This window comes from Sceloporus occidentalis, unplaced genomic scaffold (assembly GCF_023333645.1).
Source record: "Sceloporus occidentalis isolate IW3139 unplaced genomic scaffold, rSceOcc1.0.p SCAF_3, whole genome shotgun sequence".
Lineage (NCBI taxonomy): Eukaryota > Metazoa > Chordata > Lepidosauria > Squamata > Phrynosomatidae > Sceloporus > Sceloporus occidentalis.
The window spans coordinates 124,796,655-124,812,741 of NW_028316983.1; the positions used below are offsets into that span (position 1 = coordinate 124,796,655).

The 16,087-nt window shown below is 41.1% G+C and overlaps 1 protein-coding gene across 1 annotated transcript in view; it reads right to left on the reverse strand.

The window, feature by feature from the left end:
• Positions 1-5,906, reverse strand: part of ADCY10 (adenylate cyclase 10) — a 141,811-nt gene extending 135,905 nt beyond the window's left edge. The window contains exons 1-2 of the mRNA XM_089518331.1: positions 5,747-5,906; positions 5,170-5,274 (exon numbers count right to left, since the gene is read on the reverse strand). Of these exons, the coding sequence (XP_089374457.1) occupies positions 5,170-5,274; positions 5,747-5,906 (265 nt within the window). The remainder of the gene's footprint in view (positions 1-5,169; positions 5,275-5,746) is intronic.
• Between the last annotated feature and the right edge of the window lie 10,181 nt (positions 5,907-16,087).

A 16,087-nucleotide genomic window follows, 5' to 3' on the forward strand; every position in this document is an offset into this window, starting at 1 on the left:
GGACACCTCTCTAGGAATCTTTAGGTCCTCCAGTGCTAGTCTGTGGTGAACGTCCAACAGACACTGACCATAGAACTGCACTGCAGGAGCTACAAATGTCTAGTAGAGTATTCTCTCTAGGAATCTCTAGATCTTTCAGTGCAACCTAGAGATTCCTAGAGAGAACATATTAATTAAATCTGTGAATAATCAAATCTGCGAATATCAAAGCCGCAAATATGGAGGGATGAGTGTATACTTTTATTGATGTAGCCTAAAATTGTATTGGCCTTGTTAATTGCCTCATCACACTGTTAACTCATGTTCAACTTGTGGTCTACTTGGACTCCTATATCCTTTTCACATGTAGTCTCGTTCAGCCAGGTGTCCCCCATCCTATATCTGTGCATTTCATTTTTCCGCCCTAAATGCAATGCCTTACATTTCTCTGTGTTGAATTTCATTTTGTTAGCTTTGGCCCAGCTTTCCAGTTCATTCAGATCATTTTGAATTTTGAAACTGTCCTCTGGGGTATTAGCTACTCCTCCTAATTTGGTGTCATCTGCAAATTTGATAAGTATGCCCCAAATCCTGTCATCTAAGTAATTGATAAAGATGTTGAATAGCACTGGGCCCAGGACAGAGCCCTGTGGGACCCCACTGGTCACTTCTCCCCAGCATAAAAAGGAGCCATTGTTGAGCACACTTTGGGTTCGGGCGGTCAACCAATGACAAATCCATGTAACAGTTACCTTGTCTAGCCCACATTTTACAAGCTTGTTTGCAAGAATGTCATGGGGAACCTTGTCAAATCAATGAATCAGAGAGATGAGTCCGATATACAGTGACTTGAAAAAGGAGTTTAAGAAACATTTGAAGGATGGGATAAGGGAATGTTTAAAGTTGGAAGCAAAAGACATTCTTAAAAAAGTCTTTAATCCAAATTTCTACAGATATGCAGCAGATGAATGAAAAGTTCACTTTTTTGGAGGAAAGTACTATGAAATTAGAAGAATTTGCTGAAACGATGACTGTAAGGAGAGAACAGGACCTGGAAGCAATGGTTCTGGTGGAGATAAAAGGGAGAGAAATGAACTTAAGATTTAGAAGGACTGAGGGACAACAGAATATTCATGGAAGGATGGTGGATGTCTTGTCAGTATTTGTGGGAAAAGAAAAAGAGAAATTGAAATTTGAAGTGGATAAAGTTTTCACGTTGGATTCTTGGGTTGCAAGACAGATGAAGCTAGTCAGATATCTGATAATTCGTTTTGTAAAAAGACACATGAAGTCTGAGATTCTTCAGTTGCACCAGACAGATAAATTGAGTATGGGTGAGAAAATTATTTAGATTTTTAAAGCTATATCAGCAAACATTTTAAAAGGGAGTAAAGAATATAGCATCTTAACAGACAAACTGAAAAGATGTGGAATTTAGTTTAGTTGGGAACACTTGGAAGGTGTGGCTTTTTTATTTCTTTTAAACGCTATTAAGAACCTTAAATACAATGTTTGGAGATTTGAAGCTATCAAAAACTTACAAGCTGACAAAGCTCCTGATCCAGATGGATTTTCTGCTGATTTCTACAGAAATTTCTACCAACACCACTAAAAGAGATGCTAAATGCAATCCCAAGAGTTGGGATTCCAGAGTCCTGGAAACTTGCAAACATAAATCTAATCCATAAAGAAGGGAAGGATAAAACCAAAGTGGAAAACTACAGACCAATATTTCTCCTTAATCTGGACTATAAAATCTACACATCTATTCTGGCATCATGATTAAAAAAACACTCTAAAAGAAGATCATGGGTTGTTGGTTTTTTTACCAATGAGACAAATGAAAGAAAATATTAGAGTTCTTCTAGACATGGTTGAATACTATGAAAAAAACAATGAAAAGAAAATAGCAGTGTTGTTTATCGATGCGAAAATCCTTTTGACAGTGTAAAATGGGATTATATGATGAAGGTACTTGAAAAACATGGAGTGGGAGATAAATTTCTAAGTTGGATCCAAAATATTTATATGGATCAAATGGCACAACTAATAATAAATGGTAAAAAGACAAAATTCAAAAGGGTGCTCTTTTTCACCTTTTGTTATTAATTATAGTTCGAGAAATCCTCAGTAATTTTATTAGAGAAGATCCAAAGATTCAAGGCACCAAAATAAAAGACTTAGAGTACAAACTCCGAGCATACAAATTTGAAAAAAGAAATTCAAATTCTTAAAAAACAACTCTCCCAAGAAACAATACAAGAAATAGCAAATAAATTAAAGTTTATTAAGCAAAAACATTTTGAAAATGCAAACAAGCCGGGGAAGTGGCTATCGTACAGACTAAGGAAAGACAAAGAGAAAATGCTAATATTAGGTATCAAGAATAAAGGGAAATATCAAACACAACAGAAAAAAAATCAAGATTTTTTTCTATAATTATTATTGTAAATTGTTCAAATAACAAGTAACATCAGAAGATAAAGGAAAATACAGAAATATTTGGAAAAGGAGAAAATCCCACAAATATCAGAGGAACAAAGACAGGAATTTAACAAACCAATATCAATCTCAGAAATAACAGAAGCAATCACAAAGGCAAAAACAGGGAAATCGCTGTGACCCAATGAGTTTACAGCTCAGTTTTATAAAACATTTGAGGCAGAACTGGCATTGTATAGAACTATAAAATAAATAAACCAACAGATAATCCCTACTTCCTGGAAAAGTGCTCTAATTATACTAATGCCTAAAGAAGATAATGACCTATCAGAAGTTATAAACTATAGACCAATTTCTCTGTTGAATACAGATTATAAAATCTTTGCATCAATACTGACTGAATACAATTTATAAGTCTGGGAAAATATCTGGATTCAGGATGATCAAACAAAAATCTAATATAATCTAATATAATCACAAAAAAACATAACAATAGATGAATAGAAAGCACTCACAGAAAAATTTAAATGCCAGATCATTAAGACAGTGAAATATCTAGGCTTATGAATAACCAAACCAACCAAAAAAAAAAAAAAAAAACCACACAGATTTGTTTGACAAAAACTATAACAATAAGTGGAAAGAAATAAAAAAGGTCTAATAAAATGGTCAAAATTTAAATTATCTTTCTCAGGTAGAATTGCCACAGTCAAAATGTCAGTCCTTCCTAAACTCAACTTTTTATTCACAATTCTACCCAGTATAACAAATAATAAACCATTCGACTTGCGGAATAAAGAATTGGAAAAAAAATAATATGGGAAGGAAAGAAGGCACAAATAAAATGGAAAACACTGATAGAAAAAATAAATAAATGGAGGATGTGACTTGCCTGACTTAGAACTTTATTACCAGGCCAATATGCTAACATGGTTAGCTAACTGGATAAAGCTAGAAAATGAAAGACTATTAAATTTGGAAGGACTGAGTCTCCAGTTCAGGTGGCACACATACATCTGATATGCTAAAATTAAGGAACATAAGGAATGGGAATATCATTTCTTTCAGAGACTAGAACACGGAACAATGGATGCAAGCTCCAGGAAAAGAGATTCCACCTCAACATTAGGAGGAACTTCCTGACAGTAAGGGCTGTTTGACAGTGGAACACATTCCATCGTAGTCTCCTTCTTTGGAAGTCTTTAAACAGAGGCTGGGTGGCCATCTGTCGGGTATGCTGAAAAACACTGAAATTCTGGATCATGCCAACAACTATCAGGTCAGAATGCACAGAGAAACCATTAAAATCCACAAACACGTGGACAATTTCAACAGGAAAGAAAAAACCCTGAAAGTAAACAAAATTTCGCTACCAGTCCTAAAATACACCAAAATCAAGACTCAGCAAAATTCAAATGAAAATCAACCAGAGTCAGGGGATTTCCCAGCAGACAACAGCTCACCAATTAAACAGACATTGGCGGGTTACAGACCGCCATTTTGGACGTCCTCAGGACATCCCAGTTTGACAAAGGGGTCCATAACAGAGTCTGTAACAAATGGCGGTGGCCGTTCCACATGTCTGCCACCATTTTGACGTAGCGGACGCTGTGTGTCCGCACGTCGTGCAGTGGAAGTGACACCATGAGTGCGCAACTAGCACCTCACGGTGTCTCTTCCGGGCCGCAAGAAGGAGCGCGATTTTCACGCTCCTTCTTGGCAGCTTCCGGGAACTGCGCCGTTTGGCTGCTGCGGTTCCCAGACACTGCAACCGGCGGCGGCGGCAGACCGCCCCTTCTCAGCGGTCTGTAATGTACCATAAATCCTCTTCGCATATCCTCCCATCCTGAGGCCTTGCCAACAGACCAACACACTGATTAACATGTAAATCACTTCCTCTTAACCAAGGGTCACACACTTCCATGCCACCACCCTCTGAAGATGCCAGCCACAGATGCAGATGAAACATCAGGAATAAATTCTTCCAGAACACGGCCACATAGCCCAAAACATCCACAAAAAACTATGGGTGCCAGCTGTGAAAGCCTTTGACTTCACTGTGTATTGATGCTTGATTGCTGGGAAAATATGGCATCTCTCAAAAAGAAACTCGGCAGTAAAGAAGCAATAACTGTCATTTGTTGTACTACAGATTCCATCGTAGTCTCCTTAGTTTTTGTTCCAGGAAAAAAAAACAAGCTTCATTTATATACCTCTTCATACCGCCTAAGCCAGGGGTAGGCAACCTGCGGCCCGTGGGCTGGATGCGGCCCGGCAAGGCCTTGGGACCGGCCCCCGCCTGGTCCTGCTGCCGATTGCCGCCGGAGCCTTTGGCCTCTCGCGTGAGGGCATGGGGCCTTTGGCCTATCAGGAGGAGGCAGGCAAGGGGGGCAATTCTCTATAGAAGCCTCCAAAACATGCATTTATATTAACATTTTTTAAAATCAGCAAATTTTTTGCGTGTCCTCCATTTATTTAAAAAAAATGTCCTCCATTTGAAAATTTTGTCCTACATTGGTCCCCGTTTATTTATTTAATTAATTTTTTAAAAAAAATATTTAATTATTTAATTTTTAGCTTCGGCCCCCCAGTTGTCTGAGGGACAGCAACCCGGCCCCCGGCTCAAAAAGCTTGCCTATCTCTGAAGCAGTGTCTAAGCGGTCAAGGTATTTTGAAGACCAGCTGACAACTCCATCAATCCCACTGACATACTTCTTGTGAATAATCATGCAATGCTGCTGTACTCACCTTCCACAATGTCCCCTACGTAGTGATTGAGAGTCTGAGTCAGTTCGTCAGCACCACGGTCCAGTTTGGTGTCCATGCTAAATTTTTCAGTCAATGCTGTGAAACCTTTAATATGCATAAGCACTTGGTGTCAATAAAAGAAAACCTGGAACTGTGAATTAGACTCAAAGAATGAAAGGGCAGATCAGAGCTTATGAATCACTTTTGAAGAGGATGTCTGATGAACCTGCTCTGTGTCTGGTTTGCTTTTTATGGGGTTGAAACAGCAGTACGCCTAACTGCTATTGCAAGTTACTGGATTGCCTTCTTATAGAATATGTCTTGGCAACTATGGGGGCCAATGATCACCCTCAAAATCACTATATTGAATAATAATAATAATAATAATAATAATAATAGCAATAATATATTTATTTGTATCCCGCCTCCCCCTTTTGAGGATCGTGGCAGGTATTGAAGACAGACATAACCATTATTCTTCAAGCTCAGGCTCAGAAATTAATGTCAGGGGCACAAAAAGTGTGTATCAAGAGCCAATTTTTTAAGCCTGAGGATTCTTCTCTGGTTTTTTGCCTACCTGAAATGTCTACAAAGAGCAGGACACCATCAAAACTCTCAATGAAAGGGACTTCCTGAGAGAAATCACCATATACTATCAAGTCAGGGACATGAGCAGCTACTTTGCCAAGCGTGGAGATCTCATTCAGCTTTCTGTCCTCTATCCTTATTACTGACATTGTGGCTTCTAGATGTGTTAGGTTAATGAAGGTAGTGGCTCAGTGGGAAAGAGAGCCTCTTGATCTTCTGTGATGCCCAGGCACTGTGAATGTTCCTTCAACACATGCCCAGACAGCATCTCTGTTGCCATGCATATGTCACAATGAAATGGCATATGTTTTTACTCCAATAATAGTTACTGGGAGCTATAGATATCTTGGCAACAGTTACTAAGCTATAGAGAAGGCTGTATTTAGCATTCCTAACCAATGTGCCTATGAATGCGAAGGGACTAAAGGATTGAGGATTTTGGAGTCCAGGCGAGTGCCTATAGGGAGATGCAGTCTGCCAAATAGTTTGGACAAAAGTTGTATAGGACCTTATAACCAGAAGTGTGGATTTTGCTTGGAAACAGACTGATAGGCAGCAAAGAGATTACAACCAAGGATACATCTATAGTGCATACTTAGGCTTAGTCTACTTCCTCAAATCTTCATAGTATGCAAATTATTGTAATTAGTCTAATGTGCAAACTGCACACGTTAACTGCTGCATTTTTTTTCTTCCAATATGTTTCAACCTTCATCCAATTTTGTAAAGTTACAAATGATCTGAGAGAACTCTGTTAAAGTTCAAATTGGTCATGGAATTCACCATGTGATGGTCACTACTACCTCTTAGGAAAACTACCTCACAGCGTTGCTGTGGTAATTAACAGGGAGAGAGAAACCATGTCAGGGATGATGGGAGTTGTAGCTCTTCACCTCTGGCTCGAACTCACCACCTTGTTACGCACCGGCGCTGACCAGTTTTGGCCAGTGGTTAAAGCTTTGCTCTAAAGCAGCAGAGTTACAGAGAATAGGCTGAAGACTCTGACAAACTCTCCAAGCCTTCTCACTCTTGCTTCCACAGAAGTCTTCACACTTCTTCAGGATCCTGCTGGCTCTTGTATCTTCACTCAAGACACCAGACAACTCAGTAGTCTTATATAAAAGATCTACTTTATTCTACTATATACAGCTCCAAAACTATCCAATACAACTCCCCACTACTACCCACAAAATACATTGGGATTCATAGCCATTATTATAGTCATTGCAAAATACCACCCACTGTTGTCTGTTTCCACCCAGTGGGCGTGTACATCCACTCTCATTGGTTCTCTTGGTTCAACCCACAATTAATGATTTCATCATCTTAGCCTTGACCACTTAACAATTCTCAGGTGTGTTCAATTATCCACTTTACATTTCTGTCCTTGGCATTTAGGACTTGTTAATTCCATTACCTTTTACACCTGTGTGGCTTCTAATTGCTTCTGCTGAGTCACCCTGACTCTCACATACATGTTTTATTTCTTTCACTGTGTATCCCATGTTGCTTTTTCCTTAACAAAGTGAACTTTCCCAGTGCAATACAAATAAAAGAAGAACAATAATATCCACATATTGTCATTCAAAGACACTCCGGTTTTAGTGTCATCTACTGTATTTCCATCTGTTTTTCACTGATTGTAAAATGCTACAAATCCATGAAAATACCACAGAAGGCACCTGAGAATAACTGCATTTGATTTACAGTGCAAGATACAGAGGAAAGTAAGAACAAACAGGAAAAAAGCATGGCTTATTACTTTTAGAAATACAGAATAAATATTTTATTATAACTAGAGAACAGTTTATCTTTCTTTCCTGTATTTGACTTTTTTCAAAATGTACATGCTGAGCAGCTCAGCTAAGCTAGGATGATTATTCTCCCACCCAACTGTTGTTTATTAATAATCAAAGTGCGAACAAACATTTGTATTTTTTACATTTACATTCTCTCTTATCTCATTAATTACAGTCTCCCGTACTCATCATATATATAAATATCTGCCAGTCGATATGTATCACTCAATGCATCTGATGAAGTGGACTGCAATTTTTAAAAGCTTATGCCAAATTAAACTTGTTATGACAGCTATTTCTTGAAAACTTTGAAAGGTGTACATTACGGGTGTAAAGCTGGAAACTTGGCAACAGCTGTAGGTAGAACTCAGAGGCACAGCTTTTCAAACAAAGTTCCCTTGGCCACAAATTTATATTTGGGATGTGAAAAAAGCAGCCAGTTCCCATGTCATTGATATTTTCTCTGAGGGAAATAAATAAATGATTTGTTTATAGCATCTAATGATGTGTGAAAGGATGTACTTGTTTCTATGTAGCCTAGGTTTAGTTGCTAGAATTAGCAGAAAGAAGCAATGGAAATGGAAAATTAGCTAGCCATGACATTTGAATCCTCTCATTGACCCTGGAACAAATGTTGGATGAGAGGAGCTAAAAAGGTTTGAAGGATCTATGTTAATACTTGAAAATCCAAAGTCAAATGATATAATGAAAAGTCTGACCAAATAATATTAATAAGTCTTCTGTGAAAACCTATCATCGTAACAATAATCCAAGTTTTGGCTTGAACTGCAGAATCAGAAGAAGAAATAGAAAGATGCTATGCTGGAATCCAAGAGAAAACTGATCACTGTCAGGAGCGCATTAGTTTAATGCTTTGCTGCCAGAATTGATTTTGAGTTGCTTTAAAAAGAGATGGGATTGATAGTATATTATTGATGCTGGTGGTTTAAACTGTGAGGTTGTGCTGTAAGAGTTAATGAGTTTCAAAAGAGCAAAAAAGGTCTGTAGAGAAAATAGTTCCTCTAGAATGTGTGTGGGAGGTTTTTACACTGGCTGAAGAGAGAGGCTTGAGTTTTACGGAGGTAAACTCCTTGGTGTTTATCACATGGAGCTTTTTGGAGATTTTGCAGCTCAGATCCAGGGTGACTGTGAGTCCAACGATGCGAATTCACATGAATGTGTTATCACACGAGATTCCTTTCTATTGGCGCTCCTTCCGTGTCGCTTCCTCAGTGATTCCAAAGTGACCCCTCATTTTGGTGAAATTGGAAAAAAAGTGAATTCATAGAATTCGCTTTCAAGCTCACTTTGATTTCACTTCGAATTGGTCTGGCGTGGAAGATCACTCTGATCACTCTGTCACCCCCCTTGGCCCCCTGCGTCCTGCTCCTTCATCTCCCTCCTCCTCCTTCATGCCATCTTGTCCTCTCTGCTACCCTGCCACTCATCCCATCATCCCCTGACTGCTCCTGCATCCCCATCTCATCCTCTATGCCATCCTGCAACCTATCCCATCACCCCCTGCCTCCTGCTTCAGTCCGATCCTGGCCACAGTGATCTCCTGCAACCTATCCCATCACCTCCTGATTGCACCTTGAGCCTGATCCTGGTTCCAGTGACCCCCTGTGACCTGTCCCATCATCCCCTGCCTCTTCCATCACTCCGATCAGTTCCTGCTACAGAGAGGAGGAGGAGAGAGGTAGCTGGGCAGCCATTTTGAGTGGTGACTGTTTAATTTTATTTTAAACTCTAGGGAGAGTGTGCTTGTTGCAGAGGGAGTGGAGCTTCAGTGAGTCACTAGGGGGCGGAGCTAGCAGACTAGCTCTATATTACTCCTCCCAGAGTCGCGCATCTAATAGCATGCGAAATTTTATTTGTATTTTTATTTCATTTTTTTTCATTCAAGGAAATCTACAGCAGAGGCAGAGTTGATTGAACTCACTGCCACAAATTGTTGAAACATCACGGGCTTTAACGCTGGTGTTTTCTGGAGGATTTTTTTTTTTCAGGAGGAAGCCCACAGTCCTGTTCCAGTAATTTCCTAAGACTTTTCAGTATGGACACTGACGGAACCACGGCAGTCACCTGCAACACTTGTGGGATGTTTGTCTTCTTGCCTACAGAGGTGGAGAACTTCACATGCACCAAGTGCAGGTTGGTAGCCCTCTTGGAGGAGAAAGTGCAGCAGTTGGAGCCCAGAGTAGCTACACTTCAGCATATTAGGGAGCAGGAGGATTTCCTGGACACAACACAACTAACAATCCTGGACGAATACCATGCAGAGGAAGATGCTGGAGCTGAGGAGGTCACTTCACATACACAGGAGGCAGACAGCTGGAGGAATGTCACACAGAGAAGCAGGCCAAGAAGGGATTGTTCGGGGAGCTTGCAGCTAGATAATCAATTCAAAGCTCTTTCCCTTATCAAGGAGGATGAAGAAGAGCAGCATGGACAGACTTCAGGGACAGAGTAGGCAAGCCTGAGAGTCCCACCCAAGGGAACAGCCGCTGCTAAACCTCGTTGGAGGCGTGTGGTCGTAGTGGGGGACTCCTTGCTGAGGGGTACAGAAGCAGTCATTTGTAAGCCTGACAAGATGTCTCGAAAGGTGTGTTGTCTCCCAGGGGCAAAGATCCGTGATGTGACAGAGAGGCTGACAAGACTGGTCAAGCCTACTGACCAATACCCCTTCCTTTTGGTCCACGTTGGAACCAATGATACTGCAAGACACAGCCTGCAGAACATCAAAAGGGATTACGAGGCGCTTGGTAGGAAGCTGAAAGGAATGGATGCACAGGTTGTCATCTCATCTCTCCTGCCAGTTGAAGGGCACGGTCCAGGAAGGGAGAGGAAAATAGTGGATGTGAACAACTGGCTTCACAGATGGTGCCGCCGAGAACAATTTGGATTCTTTGATCATGGGCTGCAGTTCCATAAGGAGGGACTTCTTGCAACGGATGGAAGAAACGTTTTTGCCAACAGTCTCAAGAATTTGATCAGGAGGGCTTTAAACTGAGTTCCGTGGGGAAGGGAGACAATATTAAGGAAAGCAAAAGGGCTGGAGAAAATAGTCAAACAGTCATAGAGGAAACAAGAAAAAAAGTGCAAGGACCCAACAGTGGGAGGCAGAAAAACTTGCACAAGCAGCAAGTAAATGGGACCTGTGGTCTGCGATGTCTCTACACTAATGCACAGAGCAAGATGAACTTGAACTCCTAGTACAACAAAGCAAATATGATATAATAGGCATCACTGAAACCTGGTGGGATGAGTCTCATGATTGGAATGTGGAAATAGAGGGGTATGACCTTTTTAAGAGAAATAGGCCAAACAGGAAAGGAGGAGGAATAGCACTATATGTCAGAGATATTTACACCAGATATTTACACCTGTGCATCCATTCCTTTCAGCTTCCTACCAAGCGCCTCTAGGACATCAATCATGGAAGCCAGGTGGAGAGCATCTGGGTAAAAATTAAAGGGGAGGAAAACGACAAGGATGTTACGGTGGGAGTCTACTACAGACCCCCAAGTCAGACTGAGGAATTGGATGATATCTTTCTAGAACAGATGACCACACAGTCAGAAAAGAGAGGTGTAGTAGTGATGGGTGACTTCAACTACCCTGATATTTGCTGGAAGTCAAACTCAGCAAAATCCTCAAGGTCTAGCAAATTCCTCATTTGCCTGGAAGACAAAAAGGACATCGAGAAACTGGAGTGTGTCCAGAGGAGGGCGACTAAAATGGTGAAAGGTCTGGAAACCATGCCCTATGAGGAACGACTCAGGGAGCTGTGGATGTTTAGCCTGGAGAAGAGAAGGTTAAGAGGTGATATGATAGCCCTGTTTAAATATTTGAAAGGATGTCACATTGAGGAGGGAGCAAGCTTGTTTTCTGCTGCTCCAGAGAACAGGACCCGGAACAATGGATGCAAGCTACAGGAAAAGAGATTCCACCTCAACATTAGGAAGAACTTCCTGACAGTCAGGGCTGTTCGACAGTGGAACACACTCCTTCCTCGGAGTGTAGTGGAGTCTCCTTCCTTGGAGGTCTTTAAGCAGAGGCTAGATGGCCATCTGTTGGGGATGCTTTTATTTGGATTTCCTGCATGACAGGGGTTGGACTGGATGACCCGTGTGGTCTCTTCCAACTCTATGATTCTATGATTCTATGATCTAATCCCATGCTCCAGTTTCTCAACACCCTTTTTGAATTCTGGTGCCCAGAACTGGACACAGTATTCCAGATGGGGCCTATTCAAAGTAGAATACAGTGGCACTATTACTTCCCTTAATCTAGAGACTATACTTCTATTGATGCAGCCTAAAATCGCATTGGCCTTTTTAGTTGCCACATTGCACTGTCGACTCCTGCCAGTGTGGCTGACAACCATCTTTTTCCTTGAGAGAAAGCCATGCTAGTGCCTTGCTCTTTGATTTGAATGCCTGTTTCCTGGGGCTTTGCCTGGACTCTGGCTATTCTTTTGGATTATCCCTTGGACTTTTTTTCTGGACTGTCTTGTGAAGGACCCGGACTGGACTAGATTACCTATTGCTTTTCTACTGATGCCTTGGTGAGATTGGACTCTCTCTCTCTCTCTCTCTCTCTCTCTCTCTCTCTCTCTCTCTCTCTCTGTGTGTGTGTGTGTGTGTGTGTGTGTGTATTTAAAACCTTCACAAGATGCTGAGACTTCATGCTAGGAGTCTGGCTAGCTTACCAAAGGTAAAGCAGGACAGAAATGGTCTGAGAGCAGCAAAGGGACACATGAAATGACCAATACAAATAAAAATATGATGGAAACAATATATAGTAGAGTCTTGGTTATCCGGCATAATCGGGCGGGCCGATAGTCGGATAACTGAAAATGTCAGATAATACAGAGGATTATCCGACCTTGAAAAGTGAAGCCGGGAGGGAGAGGCTTGGCTTGGGCCCAGGGCGCTCCTTCCCGGGCCTTTCCTCCCCCTGCTTCACTTTCCTCAGAACCTGTTCAGGGGGAGGAAAGTGAAGTGGGGGGAGGAAAGGCCCAGGAAGGAGCGGCCTGGGCCAAATCTCGGATAATCCGGAATGTCCAATAAACGAAGCTCGGATAACCGAGACTCTACTGTACTGAAGAACTACATAGAAGAGATGAAAGGATGACACAATCATTCAAAGAGAAACCATTTGAAGATGGTTAAAATAACTGTACTGATTTTCATAATGTTAAAATATAACCAAGGCTTTCAAATATAAAACAGACAATACAAATAACAAAAACAAAGAAAGGAAGAAGGGAGAGAAAAGACAAAAAAAGGGGGGGGTAAAGAGAAGACTAGACATATAGACACATCATTTAGACTAGAACATGCACCATGGCAATACATATAAAACACTATTGCAATATTAACAACATATAACTTAACATCCCCCTTTAATCTCATCCCCCCCACTTTCACCCCTTTAAAAATCTGCCCAATGCCCTCAGATTGCCTCTATTTCACATTAGATACACTCCTAAAAAACAAAATCACTAAATCTAAATTATCCCAAACTTTCCTATTATTTACCACGTCTGTCTATACTGTTTCTTACTAACTCCTTACTAGCTATAATTCAAATGCTAAGGACAATGCCTCCCCTCTTTGACATTTTATATAATCCCTAAATGGACTCCACATTTCCTAGAAACCCTTCAGTGAATTATTTTTTAATCAAATTAGTTAATTTATCACTTTCTGCTATTTCCATCATTTTCTCTATCCATTTTGTAAAGAGGGAATTTCTCACTTTCCCATTATCTTACATATACAGTGGAGCCTCCGCATACGCGGTCTTTTTATAGGCGGCTTTGAGCATAGGCGCCCAAAGCCGCCGGCGCCCACGGGGTGGAAGGGGCGGCGCATCCCATTCAATTGAATGGGCGCGCACACCCATTGCGCCTCGTGCTCCGCCGCGCCGCCGCACTGCCGCGCACGAGCCCCATTGGAAACAATGGGGCTCGAGCATAGGCGGATTTTTTTATACGCGGAGGGATCCAGAACGGATCCCCCGCGTATAATAAGGTTCCACTGTACCACCCTAGTTGCTGTGACCATATATCTAATTAAATTATGATGCTTTCTTTCCATTTCATTCTCCATATTAATTGCATTCAATAAACATAGTTCTCAATTCAGTCTTATTTCTACTCCCAGAATCTAGTGAATCCATTTATTAATTTTAAACCAACATATCTTGGCTTTTTTTACATCCCCACTTTTTTTACAATTCACAGATGAACCTACAATTTTGGAAAGTAAAGTGGCACCCGGGAGCACTTGGGAGAAATAAATAACCAGAAACATATGACATATTAATAGAGCTGTTTCAAGCTACAGAGGCAGAATCTACTTCAGTTCTATCTAAAATTTGTCAACAAATATGGAAAACATAACAAAGGCCCACCAATTGGAAATGCCTGATATACATTCCAGTCCCCAAGAAAGAAGCCACCATGGATTGCAATAACCACAGGATGATTCTCTTAATTTTCTATGAAAGCAAAGTGATGTTCAAGATCCTACAACAAAGACTTTTACCACATATGGAGCAAGAAATGTTAAATGTCCAAGCCTGGACCAGGAAAGGAAGAGGTACTAGGGATCATATTGTAAACATAGGTTGATAATGGAGCATACCAAAGAATTTCAGAAGAAAATCAGCCTATGCTTTATGGATTATAGCTAAGCCTTCATTTCTATAGATCATGAAAAACTAGGGACCACTCTTAAAGAAATGCATGTGTCACAACCATAAAATATGGTTTCTTCAAGTTATGCCCAATATCAGGTCGTAAACTTGCTGTATTCATCCGACAATCATACTAGTATTCTGCCAGGTCAGTTCTGAGAGATGCAGTAAACAGGTTCTTAATGCTTGTGATCTTCATTCCTCAGCTGTGTTAATGAAGCTACTGGTTACCTAGTTCCATGTACAATTGTTGTGTTATCATTGATGGCACAACAGACTTGATTCTTCCTGCCAGTGGCAGTTGGTGGCTGCTATGTCAGCCAAATGATAAATCTACTCTAGGTTTTGGCCTAAACTTTAAATGCACTATGCAGATTACTGGACCATATCCCCTCCTACATAGATTAACCAATTGGGAGAGCTTCTTTAATGTTCAGACTAAAACTCAGGAGATATTCACAGCCCACAGACATAGAAGCCATCAGGTGCTGCTGCTTCTTAAAGTATAAGCCCCCATTTCGCAATGTCACTTTTCTCTGATTCCAAGCCAATACAAGTGCAGGATTTCTGTTGCTTAAACAAAACATATTCTAAATATTCTAGTGTTCCAGATATAATGGTCCTATATAAACAGATAAATCTCTCCATACAGAAAGCTGGCTACATGGGAAAGAATGCTAACCTGGCCTGCTGCTTGATACTCTTTTTCTTTCCTTTTTTAAATATGTAGGAAACAATGAAGCATGAGCTGATCTCCCTTACACAAAAGCTGCCTGCCTGGTTCGTTCAAGTAGCACACAGGCAGGCACAATGACACAGCCCATGTACAAAACAAGCACTTCCTTAAGTGTAAATGAACTGTGAACCTACCTGGGGATGAGAGAAAGGTATCACCTGGCAGAAATGTGCCCTGCATGAAGCGTCTATTTTGCAGTTTCCAGAAAATGAGCTCTCCGCCCCAGGTATTTAAACTGGCACCTTGCCAAAGATCCTGATGATCACAGAGCTTCCATGAAACAGACACCTTTAGGTTGACTATAGAGAAGAAATGGCTTCTCCCCCAGAACTGCATGGAGACCTTCAAGGTACCAAGAGAAAGGTGTGCTGCTTGCTGTGCCACATCTTGTCCCCTTCCAACAGCTTCAGGTCTGTCTGGATGCTGCTTCTCATTGGAATTAGCTGCACAGCAGAAAATGTGAGCTGTCCAAAGGAATGCAGTTGCCAGTATCTGGTTGTGAACTGCACAGGGAAGCAGCTGGAAGAGTTCCCTGCCATCACCCCACTGGACACCAGACAACTAATCCTGGCTCAAAACAAGCTTAGATATTTGCCATCGGTGGAACTAAACTTTCTCAGTGACTTGATCTACCTAGATTGTAGTGGCAACTTTTTAGGTGAGGATCTGGATTTCACTTTTGTCAGCATTATTAAGTTGGTCTACCTGGACCTCAGCTTCAACAACCTTACACAAGTAACATTTGGGACCTTTTCACAGCTCAGTAGCCTGGTTGTATTAAAGCTTTCAGACAATCCCAGTCTGGTTGAGATTGAGAAGGACTCTTTTGCCAATAATACCTGGCTCAGGCACCTTGATGTGAGCCGCTGTAGCTTGATGTTCATTGATACAAGCACTGTCAGGGACTTGCCCAACCTAAGAAGCTTGGGCTTGAGTGGGAATCCCTGGTTCTGTAACTGCTCCTTCCTGGAATTGTGCAGCTGGATGAAAGAGAGTGGGGTAACTATCCCAGGTGAGTTTTAAATGTTTAGAAACTAGGTATGTTTTCTAATTTCTAGGCTTCATGTTTGTCGTAGCTGTGACATGA